The following is a 23,144-nucleotide window of genomic DNA, read 5'->3' as shown; positions in this document are numbered from 1 at the left end:
TTTAACGTATTTCCTATCTATTTTTATGTAGATCCAAGTCTGTTTTAGAAATAAATTCTCATGTATTGTTAAGGCTGTGTGTGTGTTATGTCAAAGTTGGGTTTGATGTAACCCTGAATCCCTGACGAGTGGAAGACAAATCCCAGGACCGTGGTCCTCTGTGCCGGCGGTCCTGGCAGCTGATGAATGGACAGAGACACTGGTGAAAACATGACCTCCTTGGTGGAGGCAAACAAATTTATTTAAAAACGACAAGTTCATCAAAGTGAAAGTTGTAATAGCTGTGGGGTTTTCTTCTATGAGGGAGACCAAACAAAAACCTGCGTCACAACACAGACGGATGAACATTTACAGAGATGTTGGATGCACGCGACAAACAAGGCTGCACGGACGACGACGACGAGTGGGTGACAGTCGCAAACTGACCTCATACTTGATAAACTGAACGACCTTCAGCTAAAACACCTCTACACACTAAGCAATCCAAAATTAGCAGCAACAGTTCATTCGTCTCAGCGAGCCACCACTCGGGTCCTCTTCAGCATCACACAGAACAACAACAGACTGACACAGGGACACAACGCAGGAAAACTGTAAAGACGTGCTTCATAGACCTGTTCTGAGTGGTTTAATAGAACCAACGTTTTCAACATTAGTGCATGAGAATAGATGCATTCCAGTCCAGATATTTACTCCCAGCCATTCTGAGTAGCACTTTTCCTTCCAGTGACATCTAAGGCATTTATGTGAAGTTTTATTTTCTCCTGGAAATTAACATGGTTGAAGAAAACGGCTCCGATTGCAAAGACAGAGAGAGAGAGAGAGAAAAGTATCAAAAAGAACGAGACAAGAAAAAAAAAGAGAAAACAATCATTGCAACTGGATGGAATGGTGGTAACACAACTCCGATGAGCCCGTTTCAACTAAAATGGTGGGTGGACAAGTGGGCAACACCCGCCTTCATCCCATCTAACCAACGGACCTTCACTTCACAATAGCAACCACATCTTTGAACAGGTTCCCTTTCAATGCAGCAGTTTTACCGACAATGAGAGTTGTCAGTCAGAGAGCTCTCATGCACCGGCGCTAGCCGCTGGAGCCATGGAGCCAGAATGCGAGGCGTCTCTTGGATAGATGTAGTATTGCATTTATAAGGATAATAAATTAATTGCATAGATCGTCCGACCTTGAGCAAGTTTTCCGATCACTGGACGGAAGAGTAACAGGATATGGACACAGAACCAGCTGTGAATAGACCTACTGATGTTGGTTATTGCCTGTAAACCGTGTACACAAACTGAATCCACATGTCTCTGGCAGGATGAGGTAAGTCAAGGTTTTGAGCATATATTTCTCTTTACGTTGTTCCCAAGTGTTTGGGGTGCAACTGTGTAACAAAGCATCTGAACCTTAGCGTACATAATTCATTCATGATCAGGAGTCACGTTCATCCAGTGCCAACAGAAGTGACACAGACACAACCGAAATGTCTAACACAAACAAACAAAACACAGCAAAGCATCTTTGACACTCTGAAGCCAGAGCAAGAGAAGAATCCAGGACCAAGAAACAAAACAAAACATCTGGATCTTTAAAGCAAACTGTCCAAAAATCAATCAAAGCTTCTCTGCAAAGTAGGATCAATCTTAAAAGTGACAACCACGGATACAACAGTTAAGAAAACATGTAAATAAGAGTTGGAGAGGAAAAAGAAAATGCAGGAGTCGATGCAGAAAAACGATGGAGGCCCAAATTCAGAGCATCTCTACTGGCTGTGACGTAGCCGAACAGAGCCGCGATTCCAATAAGAGCTGCAAGTCAAGACTTGTTTTCATTTAATCATTATTTTCGTGATTCATCGATGAATCATTTAGTCTAAAAACTGTAAAGAAATTCTTAAAAATATAATTTCCACGGGCCCAAAGGGTTAAAGTTGCTTCTGTTGTCCATCCAACAGTCTCAAAACTCCAAAAGTCTTCATTTTCTGTCATAAATTAACCCCAAAAAATGCAGCAAATCCTGATATTTATCTCAGAAATTTGCTTACAATTTGCTAACAACTAATCAGTGACCAAATATCTTTCTTTCAATTAACAATTTGTTACAGCTCTACTAGCAACACCTCATTAATGCCTTTTTGGAGCTTTCCAGAAGATTCAGTTTTCTGTTTTATACAAAACGTAACACAGCAATGCACATTTTACTGTCTCAACATAACTCAAGCAGCGCTACAGCAGGAATTCTATGTACAGGAGGCAGCTCTGTGTGATGCGTGATCCCTGTTCACAAACTTTGGATTTCATCAAGTTGAGCAGCTCACCCTGAATCAATGTTCTGACAATATCATCTGGAATGCTTTTAATCTGTGTTCGTAATCTGTCGTCTCTTCTGATTGTCTGAAGCTTTGTCAAGATTGTTGGAACCATAAATCGTTTGAGAGTCAAGTGCCAAAAAAAAGAAGCAAGAACTCCTCAGGTTGGATTTCATACCTGATGAACTCGCTGCTATTTCAAGAGGAATTAATCCAAGTCAGGATCGAATCTGTCCGCCTCGTGAGTCCACGGCTCTCTGAGTGAATGAAGTTTCCTTTTTTTCAGCCTTCTGTTTCGCGATCAATCAAAGTGGAACACGTGAAGCTCAAAACACACCAAAACAAAGAATTATGTACAGAAAGGCAAGATCCTGACGGAGAAGTATCTTACAAAACGAGACTCAAAATAAAAGACGGACTTGAAATGTTCTTTCGGGGTTCATTCAAGCCCCCCGGAGGAAAATTAGAAAAAAATTATTGTTCAAAAATCCTTTTTTTTTTTTGTGTGTGTAGTGTGTGTGTATGTTATCAAAATAGAAGTTCCTCATTGTGTTGCCCACCATCTGCCAGCCTTGCTTGTCTGGAGTTAAAAGAGTTTGTAGAAAATATTGGTTTGTCCTTTCTGTGTAACAGTCCGTTTCCTCCCAAAGTCTCGGCACTCGGGCCCCTCGATGGTTGCTCAGGCTCCAGCCGAGGATCTGACACACAAAAAAAGAAGATGGCAAGACACAAAACGCATTTATGAGATAAGATGCGAACAAATCTCACACACACACACACACACACACACACACACACACACACACACACACACACCTTCACCAGCTCTTCACTTGTTGTGCTGGTAGGAGTAGCTCGTGTGTTCTGTGGGCGTCTCTATTGCGACAGGTTGCTGCACGGCACTTTCCTGAGAGCGAAGCAGCAGAAATGTAATGATGGACGACGGTTTCACGCAAGACTTTAGTGGATTAGTGAGAGAAAATGTTGCTTTACCTCAACTGAGATGTTGGTAGCAGGCACTTGGGTGTACTGAGGGATGTAGGTCCCCTGCATAGTTGTGTTTGCAGGCATGTACTGGAAGAGAGCGCAGATGATAATTTATAGCTACACTGGAAATATCCCACCAGGCCTTCAGGTCCATATGGGGGTCATTATCAATATTTTGGAAGTCACCAGATTAATTCATTAGGTAACAGAAACAATTTTTTATCTTTTATTATCTTTTTGACAAAATCGAGCTGAGCTCCACATTTCTGATGCTACAAATCTATCAAGTTCCCAAAACAGTCTTTTAACTTCCCCGCTTGCAAAATGACCGCCATCCGACATAAAAGCACATATAAACCGTAACCTACAGTGCTTGAATAGGAAGCAAAAAACTTACATTTTGTTAAAAAGGATCTTAAATTTATCATGTGGGGAATACATCTATGTGCCATCATCCCCAAAGTCAGACAAGAAGGTACATTCCTTCTCTCCTCTGTGCTACATTAGGGAGCTAAGATACATGCTAGTTAGCTTAGCACAATGAATGGTACTGCTTGGGAGAGATAGCACACCTCTGTCAAAAGTAATAAAACACATTTTTTTGTACAAAACAGTTGTTGGCTGCGTTATTATAACAGTTGAGGTGATATAATGAACCATTATGACGATGACACCTCCCATTTGGCGCTAACTGTGTGCAGCAGCTTTAGCTGTATTAATCTTCTGGGCTCTACTCACGGTGCCGCTGCTGCCTATGGAGAGGTGGCTGAGCTGCTGCGTCAGCGGCCCCATCATGGAGGTGGGCTGGATGGACATGGTGTGGTCCATGCCTGGAGTCAGGACTGCTCCCTGCACAGAAAGGACAGGCAGCCGTGTTAGACAAGGACATTGGGCCTCATCCGTGAAATAAACGCACACCGAAAGAACTTCTTAGCCCTCAAAGTGGTAGACAGGAAGTGACACCTGTGTGACTGACAGTTATGAGTCACACAATGTCAGGAGTTACGAACAGCCACCAGGCTTTACTTCCTGTCCGTCACCAACGAAATGCGAAAATGAAATATTATTATTATTATCATTACTGTTGCTTCTGGCAACAGAAATTGGAGACAAGCCTTTAAGATAAAGGTACTCACTGTGGGCGGCATAATGTATGACTGGTGGTGTAGCCAGGACGGATTGTGTACCTGCAGACACAAGGTTTAAAAAGAAAATGTTACATAATTGCGTAATTTAGAACATAAACCAGAAACTCAAGAAATATTCCACTGCTTAGGTCAGATTTAAAGATTTTCTTGTGTTCCAATGATACAACCTGAGGAACATGAATAACAGCAGACATGAGTTTGTCTTTCTCAGTTGTGTAAAGAACACACACACACACACACACACACACACACACACACACACACACACACACGAGAAGCTCTTACAAACCTGGTAGGTGGACACAGGTGAATGCATGTACGGGGAGAGGGAGGTTGGCCCAATCATCCGGTTGGGGGTGATGCTGTAGGGAGACGAGTAGAACCTGCAGAGAGATGCTCAAGGTTAGTCACCACAGCATGCACCCCCCCCCCCCCCCCCCCGGGATTATAAGGGGCTTATTGGCGGTACCGACCCGTTCTGTAAGGCTGTGGTGGGGTCATACGTGAGGGTCATTCCTCCCTGGAAGACAAAGACAGACGACTGTGTCATCCGGAGTGTGATCGATGAACTACGCCCAGCCGTGTTCTCAGGGGCGACTCACCACGAACCACATCAACTCACCGTCTCGCCGTCTCTCGTCCAGCTCCGACCGTTCTGCAGATATTTTCCTTGACTCTGACGCTTCTTCTGGCCTCCGTCGGCAAATTTACACAATAAGGGCTCTGATGGCACTGGATGAGAAAAAAGAATGAAAGAATATTTTTAATATCACAGGAATAAAACTCTATGGGACTGGACGGTGTTTTTTAATTCTTTATTTTGGGAGAGCAGTTCATATTTCAGAACAAACATCCATACAAGGGCAGTTCTATCACTCTGCTGTCCACAGATGTTCAAAATGAAGGAACTTTGTACAGCTTGAGATGGAGAAAGTGTGTCAGGTGGAGATTTGAGGACAAATTAAACAAAATCAGAGATGTTTCTGGTCATAAAATGAAAAGCTGAAGGCGATTATTAACATCCAGTCATGACCTTGAGGAAAACGCACCTGAAACTCCAGGGGGCGTCTTGATGTATTTTCCATTGAAGTGTTGGATGATGGCCTCACATTTCTCTGTTGACTCCATCCTGCAGAATACGGTTTAATATGTAAATTATTGATGATGCTGCTGTGGTCCATTTGAATGCTGACGAGTGTTGGAGCGGTAGCTCAGGACGCAGCGCGAGCTGTCCACTAATGATGGCGACGGGCAGACAGAGCAGCTCGCTGCCATGTTGTGTGAAAGAGTGAATCAGAAACACGACGTAACTTGAGCCGTGTGAGTGTTTCCACCCACACAGGCCACGACTGCTCTGTCACCATGAGTCTTGTAGAGAAAAGTATTATTTCCCTTCAAGCTGATAATGTACTTACATCCAGAACTGCCCCAGCTGTGTGCTAACCGCTAGTTAGCTAGATACTTAGCTTAGCAACAGCTGACATGTTCCTTTGATGTTACTAATGATGTGAGGCTACTCCATCACCAACCCACAGTACCGAGCAGCTAGACTGTCTCCCACCTGGCGAAGCCCACTCCCCGGCTGGTTCCGTTAGCGTCCCGCAGGATGCGAGTGGAAATGGCCTGGCTGAAGGGCTTCAGCATGTTCTCCAGCTCCTGCTCGTCCATGGACAGGGGCAGGTTGGAGATGTACAAATTGGTCGGGTCCTGCTCCTGTTGCTGCACGCAGAGAAGCCAGAAGAGGATTACAGAATGAGGATGAGGAGCAGACAGACTTCTTAATTTCCTTGTGGCAGAACCAAAACTGTGGCATTGTGACTGCAACACTTGCTGTGTGTGAGACAGCACGGGGGGAGTTACATAACCTCCTAAAAAAAGAGGGTGTGATGTTTTGAGGGTCGGCAGATGGAGGCCAGTAGACAGTTAGAAAAACAGTCTGAGAGGGCTTGGAGCTGAAGGTGGATTTCATTTTGGCCTTCTGTGAGACATTAAGCTGCAGGGATGAGGCCACGGAGAAAACAGACATCCAGAGATGTAGCAGATAGAAAAGCTTCTGGCCGGACTTCAGCAGAACGTCTGAACATCACTCATCCTTTTAGCCGCTGCCCTCCACGCTCTTCCCTGCTCTCACCCAAAGGGCACACAGCAGCTGATTGTGTGAGCCTGGCCTCTTAAGACGATGGAGCATCCAGGTAATGTGATATCAAAGCATAATTACATTTCCAATTTTCTCCCCATCCGTGGATGATCTAAAATCCTTTTGTGCTCTAGCTTAGAGGAAAATCACAGCAAAGACATTTTGGATAAAGACCTTTGGAAATGATCTGGAGAACACCCTAACCATTGTGCTTTCATCATCTCCCCACAAGGCAAACAGTATTATCCTGTATCCTGGGTCGGGTAATAATATGTCGCTTGCATTCATGCACTTATATTCATGTGTTAATCCTGACCTTGAGTGCGGCCACAGAGGCCGGCTCTGTCGGCTTGCATTAATCAGACAAATTATGCCGCTATTCCAAATCTGAATTTGAATATTTTTGTTGTTGTTTTTTTGGAAAGCAACCACAAAGAAACACTTTAAATGACAGCGTCCTATTTCATGGTTCTCTCTTGTTTCCTTGCATCCTACTTAAACTAATTTGACCAGCAGATAACCTGGCTGTGTTACCCTCTAACTGCTATACATATTCATGATCTCCCAGTGTAGATGGGATTAAAACCTGTAAATGCAGTGTGAATTAATTTCCATCCCATTAATAATGAATGTGTAATGGCTGTGACCTGTGGTGAAGGTGATCTCTCTCTCTCCCCCCACCGCCCCTCCTCTGCCTCCTTCATAAATTAGCACAGATGCTCAAACCGCGACAGCGAGCAGAGAAGACCTACTGCGGATCTCAAGCCACCAGTGAGTCAGAGTGAGTCAGGGAGTAATCTGACGCAAACATAAGCCTCGTTGTAAACCTGGAACGGAGGGCTGAGTGAAATTAAGTTATTTTGTGAGAGAGAAGCCGTATGAATGTCAGTGATCCAGCTTAGCGACAGATCAGCTTTCCCTGGGTGTTGCTGGTGTGTGGGGGGATACTTGGGACTGTGTGTCATAATCCAGTTGAGGCTGGTGAAGTGCATGTGTGATGATCGGGCTTGTGTGTGTGTGTGTGTGTGTGTGTGTGTGTGTGTGTGTGTGTGTGTGTGTGTGTGTGTGTGTGTGTGTGTGTGTGTGTGTGTGTTGACAGGGCGGGTGGCTGGGCATAGGGCCCTGCTGACTGGGGAACTGCTCAGACACTGAGTCAGATGCCACCAGAGAGAACAGACAAGGCCTTTGTATAGGGAGCAGAACCTGGGATACACTCCCCTGGTGCTGCCACCACTACGAAACATGGCACACACACACCCACACCCACACCCACACCCACACCCACACACACACACACACACACACACAAACACCTACCTGTGCACCTTCAGCAACTCTTGTTTGTGCACCAACGTATTCTTCAGTGCATTAATACCCATAAATACATAGATTTGAGCACATCTCTCCCATGTGTGCAATATAATTGCTCTGCTAAACACACACACACACACGCACACACACACACACACACACACACACCATGTAAAGGGTGAGGATGGTAGATGTTGAAAGGAAAGGTTTTTTTAGAAATGAGCTGGACGGTGCGTGATTGATGACATCACCTCTTCCAACTCTAATGGGCACTTAGACACATAAATAAAAATAATTATGACAACTTTAATCTGAATACAGCATCAGGAAAAAAAACTCATCACCTGCTGCGCCTTCATGCAATCAACCCATATTTACTGCAATACCTTGCACTATGCAAAGGCATCAGGCCACCAACCTCAGGTGTAAGGAGTTCAAACTATAGAAAGCACCGAGAGATCACACCGAACACCAACCCAGACTCATTAAAATTATTTCCTAGAATTTCTTCCCAACTGCTGAATATTCATCATCTAGATCATTTTTTCAAGGATGTTGACAATCTTATTAACGAGAGGTCTTTGAACAGGTTGCCGATCCTGAATATCTCTGAACAGCAAACGTTCTCTCAACCCTTTCACAATAACTGGTTCACAATTCATCTGCCAGCAGCTCCAGTGGATCCTGCCAACGTTCTGGACCAGTCGTCAGGATCCAGATCATCTCCAAGAGTGGATCACGTGTTCCTTCTAATATCAGCAATCTTTCCAAAGAAAAAAGTTTTCACTCACGTGTCTGGGATTACGTCACCTCTTTGATGGAGGTAATAATTCCACATTTGTTCTAAATCTTGGACCCTTTCTCATCTTTGTACTCTGTTGCACTACTGTCTTCTAGTCATATAGTGATTCGTTAATTTTTAAACTCGTACTTATAAGCTGATTCTGATTTTATCTGACATAAATAATAAATCACTCAAGTTTTCTGCTGAATCTCTTTGGCCATATCATAAAGCCTAGCCAGCAACTGTCAACTTGTTTATCTCAGGCGGTCCTCACCTTGGCCATCTGAGCCTGGACTCCACCGGCCTTCAGCGCCGTCACTGCCTTCTGAGCTGAGGCCGGACTGTCGAAGTCAACAAAGCCGTAGCCTGCAGAGATGAAAACACGGCACATACACGATGAGACGTAGGCGTCATCTGAACTCACCAAGTACCTCTAGCATATGCGTCTGAATCTAAAGACACAGCCAGTAATACAGAGTAAAACCCAGTAAACACACAGTAAACACTTTGAAGAGAGAGAGAGAGAGAGAGAGAGAGAGAGAGAGAGAGAGAGAGAGAGAGAGAGAGGTGTATCAGACTCCTTCAGAGACTAGTGCAGTTCACCAAAGATAAAACGCCATCCTGGTGACGTTAGTTCACGTCTTTGTAGCCCAAATGAGATGTTAGTGGATAAATGATGAACAGGACGCAAACTTTTCTCAGGTTTTCTAAATCTCTAACTGGGCCAAATGAAGTGATTGAATTGTTCTTGCGACAGAAAACTAAATCATAGTGAATATAGATTTCAAATGTCCAGATTCAGATTTGATGTGTCAAAAAGCTTGTGTTTTCTGGAGTATGGGAACCCGACCTGACTCCTACATAGGTGTGTGTTTACTGACATACCCTTGAGCGTTCCAGGAAACGATCTTTTAACTTCTCCTCAACAGCTGATGCCTGATGGTTTCTCACCTTTGCATTTGTTGGTGGTCTTGTCCAGTATAGCCTTGGTGGACACGATTTTCCCGTACCTGGAAAACAGCGAGGTTCACATATCGAATCATCCTGTGCACTGAAAATAACGACACATCCAGATCAGATATTAGCATTTCAACACTGCTGCGGTTTCCCTCTGAACTTAACGCACCCTGGGAGGTTTGACTGATTTACAATTCATCCGACAGAATCAGAACGATGACGCTGAATATATTTACACCATCTGATAATAAATTATGTGCGTAGAGAAATCTTAAGGAAGCAGGTGGGAAATAAATGAAAGGAGATGGGAATAATATCCGGTGGGTCTCTGCGCTCTGGGAAGCTCGATAGATTTTTCTCGTCTTATTCATCAGCTCATACATGGACGTCAACAGGCCTCCCAGCTCCAGGGGAATCCAATATAAATCTCTGTGCTGCGTTATCAGACTGCTTCACAACACACTATCGATATAAAAGTCCTGCGTTGTGTAAACGTCCAGCTTCAGATACACTGGATGGGTGCTGGCACAGGCAAATTCATGCGTGCAGCAGAGTGTCTATCAGTTCCCATCTCTGTAGGCATGTGCATGCAGTGTAATCTGATCTGCCTCTCCTAGGCTGGCCTGTCCAACACTGGCATCCAGCCACTCACTCTCTCACTCTCACTCTCTCTCTCTCTCTCTCCTTCAATGGATTTTAGAGCCCCTTGCAATGCACCACTGCTACATTTCATCTGGGCTAAAAATACATTTTATTATTACAAAATTCATCATTGTCCTGCAGAAACTGCAATATGATATTGAATCAGTTCGACTCCCTGAATTTAAGACTTTCTTTAGAATCATTGGACTACTTCTCTTCAGGGAAGCCACAGTTTTCCACCCTCAAAGATTTACCGTTTATATACTCAAACAATACAACAGTAGATAACACGACTGCATCCACAAACACACTTCTGGATCTAAATGATATGTTCACATTTTATTGTTAAACCATCCAGCAGTCTAAATAGGGGCTGATAAATTATTGGAGACTTTCTTTTATAAAAGCAATCATCGCTTCGATCCAAAAACACACGTTAACACCCAACAATGCACCATCTGACCTTCTTCTGGCTTAACTGGTCAAGAATCCCTTTTAGAAAGACGGACCTTAATCATGCCTGAGCGCTTGCTCAACTGCATTGTTTGGTGTTTGATTTGTACTTCTTCTACCTCCAAAGAATTTTGGTTCGTGTTCTGAGAAGATCGGGCGGATGTGACCCCACGGTCAAAGACACCGTCATGTTTTCGAGCCAACATGGCAACCGTGATCACCAGCATCTGTCCGTCAGCTGGTTGTTAGCAGGATATTTCGAAGATGAATGACTGGATCTTTATCAAATACGGAGAACATACAGTGAGAAGTAATTAACAGCTGGAGGAGATCTGGATCCAAGTGTGGATTCTGGATCCTGAAGACTCTTCTGAGGTTTTAGTGGTAGTTTTCTGACAGCGTCACAGATGAATTTCACTCAAATTCGTTGAGTCCATGTGAAATGGTTGGAGGAAGAACATGGGTATCTGAATAAAATAAGAGTATTTCGGATCATATTCATTGAAGCCATGTATTTAGTGTGGAGGGGAAAATATTCCCCCAAGTGACTGACGAAAAGACTGATGCTGAGAGTAACAGCGTCACCAAGAGGCATTGCTTCCTGTCTGTAAGACGAAATTGAGGGTTCAATCAATCCTATCTTGAGCAAGTACAAATATGTGTGTAAGAATATTTCATGAATGCTGTCCAGTGTTTCCTCTTATTCACATGTGCATCATTACTCTGGGCAGACAGCAATCCGAGCAGTCAAGCGCTTCACTTGATGACTGGTGTTTAAGTTGTGAGCTCTGCTTGCTGTGCGCGGTTGCGATGCCCATTTAGTGAATTGTACTCGGAGGGCTTGAACTACATGATGCAGAGCGAAAAGAAGGGCTGGAGACTCAGTCGTGTGTGAGAGAGAACAGCATCAAGAGTCGGGCCCGATGTCCATCCATGGTCAACAACCAGAACCGCAGCAGGCACCCAGAGATACAACTGCAGGGGCCGGAGACGGAGAACCAACCCCCATCCCTTCCTCTCATCCCTCAGTCCCTACACATCCCAGAGCATGCTGGTGCGGGGGAGGGGAGCTTCATGAGGGTTATGTCCAGTAGTGTGTAAGCTTTTCAAAATTTTATAGTTTAATTCCATCCATGACTTAGTCTTCCCGATGCTTTTCATCCTCATTGATAAGCCCCCACCCCGTAGCTGCGGCTGAATCCTCTCAGTCTAGTTAACGGAGAGTTACACTGGCCTTAATGTGCTCCGCTAAAAGGCAAATTTCATGCAGTGATTTTATCTGCTCTGTAAAAGCTGAAATATGAGAACTACCCCCACAGAACGCCACCTGACACACAAACTCTGAACCCGATTCACTCCTCCCCCTCTGATTCTCTCCATCACCACCCCCCCCCCCCCATGCCATTGCCTTGTTTGTCTTTCCCTTTCCCCTGGGCTCGCCGTTTCCTGTAGGGTTGGGCAGCCTCATGTGAGCCATATCTTCCAGACAGCTGTAAAATAGCAGGCCTCTCCCTCCCTCCCTCCTTCCCTCTCTCACTTACTCAATCTCCCGCACTCCCCTTTCCCTCCTTTTCTCTCTCTCTCTCTTCTCCACCTCCATTCTCTCTGCTCCTCTGGTTCTCATCAGCCGGCTCCAGTATTCAATTAAGTGAGCCCAGATCATTCATCTCAGCCTACTTGTTTTAATGACTTCCACTGAAGGTCTTACAAACACATCGCTTTGACTGCTTGATGCTGTCGTTTGATGTCTGACTACACGCTGCCCACAGCAGCGTTTGAAGCGACTCTGATGTGAAGCATTGTGTGTTCCTGACTCCAATTTAGGACACAGTTGTCTGATTGCAAGCCTATTACATAGAGATAATCTAGATAATCTAAGTGAGAGGCTTAAAAGAGGTGAGTACTGTGAGTGAGAAGGAGACTAAACATTGAGTAGCAAGTTGTTGGAAAGTCTGTGCTTCGCTGTGCCAAACTCCAAGATTGTTGGTTCTTCCATAAGGCCACTAAGTGACGGGCTGTTAAATCGTGTGGATTAAATTGTCGCCCTCCTCTCTGTTCCAGGAATACCTGCAGACATCATGGGTGTTTGGCCTGTTGGAGCGTCATCCATCTACTCTATTTGCTCATGCTGTTGTACGATCCCTGGAGCGCCAGCCCAGCTCTCCATCCACTCAGCTCTAACCTGCGCCACGTCCGCCAAGGAAAGCCAGAGAGAGGTTTAACGTGCATTTCGAGGTTTAGGAATTATTTTTGGTGTGACTTACGGCTGACAGAGTTTGACCAGATCCTGGTCTGTGGTTCCTGGGTGGAGGCCACGGATGTACAGGTTGGTTTTGCTCAGCTGCTCCCCCCCGTTATTGCTGCTGCCGTTGCTGATGGAGATGGTGTTGCTGCTGCTGCTGCTGCTGCTGCTGCTGCTGCTGTTGTTGTTGTTGTTGGGGCTGGGAGGAGCCATCTGATGGTTGGAGGGGGACACATACGTCTGCTGCAAAACAAATTCAGGCTGGAATCAGTTTTTGGCAGAATTTATTATCCCATATGCAATACCAAGGCTAACTAGAGTTCCTTTAGTGCTAACATGGGAGGAAAACACCATCAAAACACGTTCCTAGAAGTATTTAGAGATGTTGCAAGACTATTTTTCCTTCCTGATACCTGAACTTGCATATCTGTTGATACTCAGGACTTACCTGCTTCAGTGTGTTAAAAACAAATACACGTCATTTAACAACTGTAGCCGCGCCGTGTGGATAAGCTAGCACTACTGTTGCACGTAAAACATGAACAAACACAGAGAATGAAGCCACTAAACTTTGTTTTATCATGTGCTTTGACAAACTGCAACCTTGACTTGAACGTTATCACACCGCGGAGATTTTGCTCCATCCGACTGGTATTTCACGCTATAACACAATAACTGCAACACAGTGACAGTTTTCATTGAAGAAGAACTTATTTGTAATATTAGCTGAGCTAGCTGAGCTAACTGAGCTAGCGGGGAACCAGCAGGGTCTCTTTTAGGGTTAATAATTGATGCGATATAAAAACCTTGCACTCACTGATACCAATCCTGTATTTGAACCCAGTTCCCGGATGAATTTCTGGTACTGGTATTGGAATTGGAACGACTCCAGCACTGTGTCTTAATACAAATCTGGTGTGGTGTGTAACAGAATAAAGTATCAGAGTATAAAAGGACATACAGCAGGAGTCTGTTGGCCTCACAGTCTGCTGGTCCTTGACAGAGCTGGTTAACCTTATTATTGAGTGTCCGAGTCACCAAAATGGAACCAAAAAGTCCCTGCCAGCAAATCAAAAGCAGCAAAGACCTCAAATGGCTAGCACTCGCAGCCCAAATATGTGAACTAACATAAGCAATCAAATGAAGCAATATTTCTGTATGAAAAAATATGAGAAAGAGCATCGTGACATTGCAGAATGTGCCGCATGAAAAACATGCACATATTCATATTTAAAGGTCACAGATGCTGCATGTGCAAAAAGGGTATTTGCATAAGGCTCAGTATGATAGGTGGCCTGGTTTAGCCATTGCTGCCTCAGCTGGGGAACATTTTTGATCCTGGTACACGAAATACCGCTTCCTGTATTTGATACAGAAAAAAATCCATTCCAACAAATTAAAATTTCATGACACGCAACGTCACACAGCTCTGGTTCCCGCTCTTCGGCAGTTTTGAAAACTCAAAACAATTTCATACCATGAAAATATAAACCAGTTTACCAAAGTGTGTAAGGTCCAGGGTGAACCTCACCTCTCAATGTCAGCTGGGATAGGCTTCAGCCACCCCCCCCCCCCCACCCCCCATGGATAAGCGGTACAGAAAATGGACGGATTAATTGTCCGGTTTAATTCTTTAATTTCTAGGTTTCCGCATTTTGGCATTTTTCCACTCAAAATATTTTTAGAACATAGAAAATAAATCTAAAATGTATTGCTTGGGCTCTGAATTTGGGTACTGAATGTTCAGTTTGTGCCATAAAAGTACTGAACAAAGATACTCGTCGGAGGAAAATACAAACTACAATGATACAAAGAAATTTCAAACAGTTTTTGATATTTTAAACAACAGAAATGTTCCCCAGCAGTGATTATACTCTCCTTTGTCATGTAAAGAGGGATGTATTAGATGATGACTGGCACCAACCCAGTTCAACATACATGATCGTATCACATTAAGAGTTATTCATGTCAATTTAATTCAAGTACCTCAGGAATACCTGGCTGATACATCTAGCGGTACAAAGAGATCGGGCTGGGACAGAGACTCGTGCTCAACCATGCTGTCTGTATATCTGATGCGCGCGCTGCTGTGGTTATGATGGAGATCCACTCAAAGTTGGCAACAAAGGGCTGCAAACGTTTTGCTTTGACATTGAGATCATCTACGGAGCATCAAAACCAATTCTGGAAGGCTAATGTGTTCTGTTCTTGGTTAAAAACACCAAACCAACCCAATTTTGTAGCACAGAACTTCAGAGACACACTGCCTTTTACAGAAATGTAAAAACGTATAGCGAAGACGGGAACGACATGTGTGTTGCTTATCTTGTGAAGGCACGTGAACCCTTTTAAAAATGTAAAAACTGGCTGGAATTGTAGTGGCTGAGTTCCATTCTGCTGCAAGAGAGGCTTTTGTGCTGGGGGTTGAAGCTGGAGAGAACAGTTTTCACTGAGAGTATTTGAAGTAGTTCCAGTGGAAACTGTTCACAGTGAGATCTGTGGATTATCCACAGTATCCAGGACATTGTTTCTGTCGAGAAACATTTATATTGCGGTTTTTAAATTGAGTCTTTTGGAACAGCCCAAACCAGTTCTGTTCACTGCCTTTGTCTTGGGTGGTATTAGAAATCTCCCATGACAAGATACTGTTTTTTTTTCTTTGGGTGAACTGATCTGTTGTGAAGATACCCTTTAATGTTAAGAGAAGCATCAGGGTCACATTTTTTTTTGTGTTTTTTTTTGCCATAATCCCCCAAATGAGTCTAGATATCAACAATGTGAGCTCTGCTTCACGTGCTCGTCTCACAGGTCCAGAGCAGATTTCATGATCGGACTGTTAAACACACGCCGGCTCACGGCTCACGCATGAATATGAAAGGAGCAGTGTGATTTCACACATGCAGTGATGCTATCAGCGTGTCATTAGGTGGAACACGATGTGTTCATCAGCATGAAATGGACCTGTTGGGCAGAAATACAGAATATGAAGAGCAGATGTGCAAATATAGTGTCGCTATTTAGCTGTATGCACTATTAGCATTTATAGTATAGCACAGTTCACTAAACCACTGCCTTATCTGGCCTTGGTATTGCCTCCGTCTGTGCCGGAGGATGGAGGAACTGTTTGATTAGATAGGGTCACCAGGCTTGGCCCCAGGGAACAATGGGATGGCTTGTTGGACACCACAAGGTCAGCGCTGGACCACCAGCTTATTAGCAGAGAGGAACTTGTCAACAGTCTGCCAGAATCTAGCTAATTATGACCTCTCTATTTGGCTCAGCTTTGCTCCGAACAACTTTGGTACGACTCTCATTCAAATTCAGGCTTCACAAAGCTACGAGGGTCATCGGGATTATAGCCATTTTTTCCCCCCCTTTTACGCCGCGGTTTTAAAAGTGAAATTTGTGTATTAAAGTTGTATTAATAATTACAAGAAAGATCCCTTTACTCTCTTGAATATGCATGAACAGGAGTGAAAGAAAAATCAACTCATATGAGCCACTGAATCACAAACAATAATCAAAGTTCACGGAAAGAAAGTTACATGGAAATTGAGACAATGCCGGCACTAAAGTAGAGTTTTGCCACCGGTGCCCAGGGGTGAAATAAAACAGCATCCTACAATAATTCAAATCTGTTCATTTGTGAGTAATACAGATCGAAGTAGATTTTGACAACAAGACTAGGACAGGGAGGATGGTGCTTATGACCCATGGCAGTTATGTTTGAGTTCATATACAGTTGCTAACAGCCAACTTGAGTGACAAACACAATGCTAGCATTTCATTCTCTCTTTGCTCTACTTAGCTTCCTCCATTAACATGTTAGCACCTCTCGAGCTAGCAGCTCGTGAGGAAAACATTTCTGCTCCAGCACTAATCAGGTCCTGCAGGGTGGCCAATGTTTCCCTTAGCGTCTGAAACTAGCATCTCGTACATGAAAGCAGAACGACAAGCTAGTCTGAGTTTTGTGTCCATTCAGCCTTTAATGTTTTCTGGTCTTTGATTTTGTCACATGTCATTTAATGTTACCTCATTATAACAACATTATTTACTCTGAGAGATGTGCATGGAGGCAAAAGCAGGGCTAATAATTAGCTAACTGGAGGTCTGACCAGGGACGGCAACTGCACAACACTACATGAGAGAAGCTGAGCTGACGCTCCCTTTTTAACTCTGCTCAATAAAGTGTGTTAGTGTTACTCTTAGATAATCTTCTCCTTCCTCTGAAAACGCAGGCCTTGGAGTCGTGTTGGTGGCTCTTGTCAAACATGAGAGCATAAAGAAGCTGTGGTGACACCAGAGGAGGCTCGTTCATTGTGCTCCCTGTACATGGAGATAAATATCACACAGACACCAGGTATTTGGTAGAGATTATCCACCTCATAGCTTACATGATTAGCTGCATGCTAATCCTGTAGAATCATGCTGTGATTAACGTGAATGCAAATTACTTTACTACAAAGCCATTTCTAGCCTCTCAAACAAATCCTGACGAGTACAAACAGGTGCTTTGATGTGATATCCGGTTCATTTGTGTTGCGACGTCCTCACTGCCAGCAGTCGTAACACCGACCCTTTTCTATCACCACTACCCAGCTGACTTGTGTTCAAACCTTATGGGAATCACTGTCCAGAGGAGACCCACTGTCTTTTACTCAAACTGACTCACAGGCTTCATTCATCTTCTCTAATCTCCCCCTCTTCTTCAGCATCAATAGAACACTGTTTGCTCAGCCTCTTCCTGTGCTTTCTCTTGCTTCCACTAAAGGTGCCTAACACAGACTGTGAGGAGGGATGCACCTGCAGAGGCCTGGGGAGATAGGATCTGATGGGAGACTGAGTCTGGGCCTGAGCCTGGCTAGTGAGGCCTGTCTAATAGGGATCTGAGCTTGTTAGTGAAAAGTGCTAATCCCTCTCATGTGCTTTCCAGTCAGAAGGTAGTGTCTCATTAAAACCGCTCTGTTAGGTTCCTTCTGAGCGAAGGATGCCAGTGAGTCACATCCACACCTACTCCCCATCTGCCCCGGTTCCCAGCGCAAGCTCCAGGTGTTTCGACACCATCCATGTAAGGCAGAGCCAAATGTTGCTGGCTCGAAGTGCAAACACTTGCAAATGTGTACAAAGAAAAACACTGATGTAGTTGGGGAGGGGAGATTGAGGAGAAATTTGAAATGTGCATCACTGAGACTGAAATATCAAATTTCACAACACTTGAGCTTCTCTGTGCTCCAAAGCTGGGCTGATGGCTGCTGCACAGTCGCCTCCGTATCTGTTTACGCTGCCATTTAGCTGCAGCACATCGTCATTCCTTACATTCCTCCAAAATACACAAATGTTTGTGTTTCACTTCTTGTGGTGGAAGGGGTGATGGGGGTGGGGGTTGGGGGGGGGTATGTGGTGGTTTTTAAGAAAGGGCTTCAAGCTGTCATTGTTGAATTTGGCCACATCCCTGGGGGCAGCACAGTCCTCACGAAAAACGCTAATTTACAGTTGTCATAAAAATGCTATTAAAAACAAACAAAGAAAAGCTGGGGGCTTTTATTTTTCAAGGCTGCCTGTGACCGAGGGATACGGGATTGTTCCCAGACACTGAGAGAGGTTAAGACTGAACAGTTGTTGAGACAAGAACTGCTCGTTGCTTCATTTTTTTACGGCTGTACAAGCAGCCCACTTAGAGAAGCGGGCTTGGTGCCTAAGGAACTACATTTCCCCTCAACATTCATGGCTGAAGGCACATAACCACCCCTCCAGGATTAATAAAGTATCTTTGACGAAACATGACCAGAGTAAGTGGCTGACAACCCGGTGCGGAGAGAAGGAGCACGCTGAGGGAGCCAACACATCTGACCAGGTGGTTACAGTTGGAGGGGGCAGAGGTGATGCCTTCAGGGAACACAGATGACTCAAGGACTCTTACGTCCACGAGAGAACAATGAGCATGAGTGAGGCAGGATGTATCCCCTCACCGCAGCAGCGCCAGCACAGATATGAGTCAGATCATCTGGTGCTTCACCGCTACGGGCTCCTTTTTTAAATCCAGGATTGTGAGGATGTAAGAAAAATCAGAAGATCATCCCATTAATCCCCAAAGACACAAAGACCTGAGATAAATTATTCCGCTCAAGCCTGAAGAAGAGTTTTGCACCTAAATATCACCTGATACTGTAACCACCCAAAAGGTTCAGGAGCTGCAGTGTGTTGACGCTTGTTCTGTTTGTACACACTTCACGAATATAAAGCATCTGAAGGATCTGAATGAATACACAACTTCATGATTCGTCTTCTCTTCCTGCTTGTCCTCATAGAAGTTCAGGTGCATTTCCATGATGCGTGGGCAAAAATAAAAATACAAAACGGTTCTTATATATACAGAATATGTCATGCAACAAGATGCAAAAAAATATTAAGGAATGCATCTTTGTTGATAAAGAAATGGCATAAATCTTGAGTCCTACCTGCTTGGTAAAGGAAACCTTCAGAGGCACAGTGGAAAAGATCATAGTTGGGCTTTTGACTGAATCTTTTTCGCAGCTGCAAGTTGGGAAGGAAGACAAGAAAAGTGATGAAAATCCTTGGCTTCCTGTGTTTATTAGGTGAGACTTCTTCCACTCCGTTCTCGTGACTGAATCCAGTTCCGCGGAAAAGCACAAGAAAAATCGGACTCGCAAAAAGTCTGTTTTTACTTTTATATAGTTGTCAAGCAGCCTGAAGAGGGCAGGAGAAATGTTCCAGCTCCATGTGAACGCAGCCACTGACAGACAAGAAATCAAGGCATAAGAAACCCTGAGGAGGGAAACACGGGAGTTAATGGAAAGCAGGGGAAAAGAGGGAGAAACCTCTTAATCCCTCTCTTTTCTCCGCCCTTTTCCTTGTAGTCAAAGACACAGGCCAGGGGTAACCACTTGACGCTGGATTTACAAATCTCCCCTCTGTGTGACTTTGGCGCCAAACAATGTGAAATGTGTAAAAAAGGAAAAAAAAGCATGTGTGCATGTCTTCTTTCAAGGAAAAAGGTTTGGATATGCAAAGCCCCTCTTGAAATGTGCACATTGTCTGAATCCAGGATTCCGGGAATTCCAGGCCATTAATCTAAGCAATCTGAATCCCTGCCAGCCGTGAGGCAGGGAAGGGAATAACAGAGGGAAGGAGGGAGGGAGGTGTTTGATTTCAGCTTTGTTCACATCTTCTTCAGGAGCATCATCATGAGGAAGAAGCATCAACGTATTCCGGCAACATTTCATCCTCATGGCTGCACACAGGTTCATCAATGGGCTCCCTGGCCTGTGGCTGCGTGTCTGTTCATGTCATTTCTAGCATTTAAAATGGCCCAAATCTATAAAATGGGTTGAGAATAGATAAAGTCATGCATTATTCATCAGAGAAATCAACCTGGTCAATACACTCCTCCAGCTTTGAGGTCATTCCGCACAACAATTCTTCTGCACATCCCACCAAGCCACATTTACCGCAATATTTGCATCACTTTTCCCGGCTCAGTAACTTTCCTCTTTTTTTTCCCAATTCCGTGTAAAAGCCTCTCGCGTTATTATTAGCAGGATCGGAGGGGTGGGGCTACGCGACAAACAGAAAATAACTTTGCCAACTTGTGATGAATTCAATGAGAAAAAAAAAAGACCTCAACGATTGTGACTCGACCTCCAGGAATTCTGATGAAATTCGAATAGAATTCGGCTTCAGCGGCTGGTTCGGAGCCTCGCGGGCATCTAACGCGTCCAGAAGCTCTACGAACAGGAAAGGTGAAGGAAGAGAGCCGCCCGCTACCGCCCGACCGACCGCCGTCCAACACACCCGGTGCCGGTTCCAAACACTGTACCGACTCCGGCTGAACAGCCCGACAGCGAGGCTGGTAAACGGCGAGTCTGAACCGCCGCCTGTGGTCCACTTTCAAGGACACTGCAGCTTAAACAAGCGAGAGCTCGAACCGCAGCGCAGCGGCAGCGAGGAAGAACTCCGGCAACAAGAGCCGAGAAGTCGCCCGCCGCTGTTGCTATTTACCTTCTTGGTGTTCTTGCCCGGGTAGCCGGTGTACGGGTTGATTCCTGTCCTTGGCGGCACCGAGAGCAGCATTTTTTTTTTTTTTTTACGCGGCGCTGTGTCCGGGCCGGGGCAGCGGTGAGGAGAGCCGAGGCAGGCAGGCAGTCAGCTGACGTCAGCCAGGGGAATTGAGCCAGGAACGACGGTAGTGATTGGAGTCGCTCTTCCCAACACACACACACGCACGCACACGCACGCACACCGCTCTCAGGCCCAGGAGCTCTCTGTTTCGCTCTCAAACGACCCAATTCCACAACTTTCTGAGATGTTCTGCAATATTTACATAAATTCCACTGGAATTTTCCCACAACGTTGGCGCAACTTGTAATGAAATCCAAAAATATAAAAAAAAAATAACAGCAACCAAACGTTTCATTCTTTCTGAGGATGTTGGATGATTTGAAATTAGAAGCTGAAATATTTACAAGACAAAACCTTTCATCGCAACATTCTGAGAACAGTGGCCGGAGGTTCTTGGCTGGAACCTGGGCGGTGACCCAAGTCACCCGCCTGCTGGACCACCAGGGAGACCTGCTCATGTTTGTCACCCAGAGGTTCCAGACCAGGAGTTTCATACTTCATCCATACTTTGATAGAGGATTTCCATGCAGGACATCCACTTGAAATAAAGTAGTTTTTATATTATTTGTACTTTTACTCATGTATAGTATTAAACAATACATCTTCCAACCCTGGTGCAGTGGTCAGCACTGTGGCCTCACAGCAAGAAGGTTCCGGGTTTGAGTCCCAGCTCGGGCGCGGGATCTTTCTGGGTGAGTCTCCATGTTCTCCCTGTTCCTGCGTGGGTTCTCTCTGGTACTCCAGCTTCCTCCCACAGTCCAAAGACATGCAATTGGGGACGAGGCTGATTGATACTCTAAATTGACCGTAGGTGTGAATGTGAGTGTGAATGGTTGTTCGTCTCTGTATGTTGGCCCTGCGATGGACTGGTGACCTGTCCAGGGTGAACCCCGCCTCTCGCCCGTAGCTGCTGGGATAGGCTCCAGCCCCCGCGACCCTTACTAGTAAGGAATAAGCGGAAGACGACGATGGATGGATGGATCTTCCAACCCCGTGGACCCCACTGTGATGCCCCTTGACCGTCCTCTCCACGCACCAGGAGGGAACAACAGGAGAAGATCCTCCATCAGCTGATAAATCGAAATAATAAATATGGGGATGCATCAATACGTCAACCGCGTATCGCTGCATCGGCCGATGTTCGCCTCCTCGATTACATCCACCTTTCAGCAAACGGGTGTTGAGGTGTTCACACGCGGCAGCAGCCATCAGTTTGCTGATGTACGAGTTTGAAGGCTGTTTCAGTAATAGATGTACAAATTTCAAATAATTGAGATTTTTTTTATTTATTTTTTGGTTTTTTTGGCACAAAGGGAGGAATAAAGATCAATAAGAAAAACTACTTTAAACACGAAAACCCCGTCAGTCTTGGCAAAAACAAACTAACACAAAACATCTGCGTCTGCATTGGCAGAGTTAATGTTTTAAACATCAGAACCCCGAGTTTCTCCATCAGTGCTAATATCTGTCTATTTTTCAGGAAATCAAAGCAGAGGGAGCCAAATCTCCGATCTGGGGGGGGGGGGGGGGGGGGGATTCGATACACATTCTCTGTTACTCTCTTAAGACACAAGACTGAAATGAAAAGCTCCGTTTTGGTTTCACGACACTTTTTACAAAAAGAAAAATGTCATCAATCATCATCATGAGGAAATTTAAAAAGAACACGTTTGTGAAAACCTGAAAGTGTTTGATTGACGGAACGATGCTGAGAGGATGGCGCAGAGTTTGAGTCCACGTCCTCTCAATTTCCAGGAAATTCACAAATAACTGCAAAGGTAACAATGTGAAAAATGCTTTGATATCCCCAAGTCTCGCTTTACTTAAGACAGCTGAGATCACACGAATACAAGAAACGTCCAAGAATGGAAGTTGCTTGGTAACTAAATCCCCTGACCCTTCTGTCTTGTTTTGCGTACCATGACTGATAAGCCCTCCTGTGGGTAAACGTATGCAATTGTTCATCCATCCATGACTTCTTTCTAGCCATTTCATTTGCATAATACCTCTGGAACTGCAAACCTCAGCTGCAG

The 23,144-nt window shown here is 44.7% G+C and overlaps 1 protein-coding gene across 1 annotated transcript; it reads right to left on the bottom strand.

Annotated features, from left to right (window-relative positions):
* Positions 1 to 140: 140 nt before the first annotated feature.
* LOC147256634 (RNA-binding motif, single-stranded-interacting protein 2-like) lies at positions 141 to 21,171 on the bottom strand. Its single transcript, XM_086214811.1, has 14 exons — positions 20,992 to 21,171; positions 12,995 to 13,215; positions 9,630 to 9,688; positions 8,953 to 9,044; positions 6,008 to 6,165; positions 5,496 to 5,575; positions 5,069 to 5,178; positions 4,920 to 4,966; positions 4,736 to 4,829; positions 4,435 to 4,485; positions 4,037 to 4,147; positions 3,305 to 3,385; positions 3,128 to 3,218; positions 141 to 3,009 (listed from the first exon to the last, which is right to left on the bottom strand). The coding sequence occupies exons 1-13, from the start codon at positions 21,061 to 21,063 to the stop codon at positions 3,141 to 3,143; spliced, it is 1,254 nt and encodes a 417-aa protein (XP_086070937.1). The 5' UTR covers positions 21,064 to 21,171; the 3' UTR covers positions 141 to 3,009; positions 3,128 to 3,140.
* Positions 21,172 to 23,144: the final 1,973 nt, after the last annotated feature.

This window comes from Aulostomus chinensis, chromosome 9 (genome assembly GCF_037954235.1).
Source record: "Aulostomus chinensis isolate RoL2024-O1b breed Wild chromosome 9, RoL_Achi_v1.0, whole genome shotgun sequence".
NCBI classification, from domain to species: domain Eukaryota; kingdom Metazoa; phylum Chordata; class Actinopteri; order Syngnathiformes; family Aulostomidae; genus Aulostomus; species Aulostomus chinensis.
The sequence above is the reverse complement of the archived record's forward strand: the minus strand, read 5'-3'. Positions and strand labels throughout refer to the sequence as shown.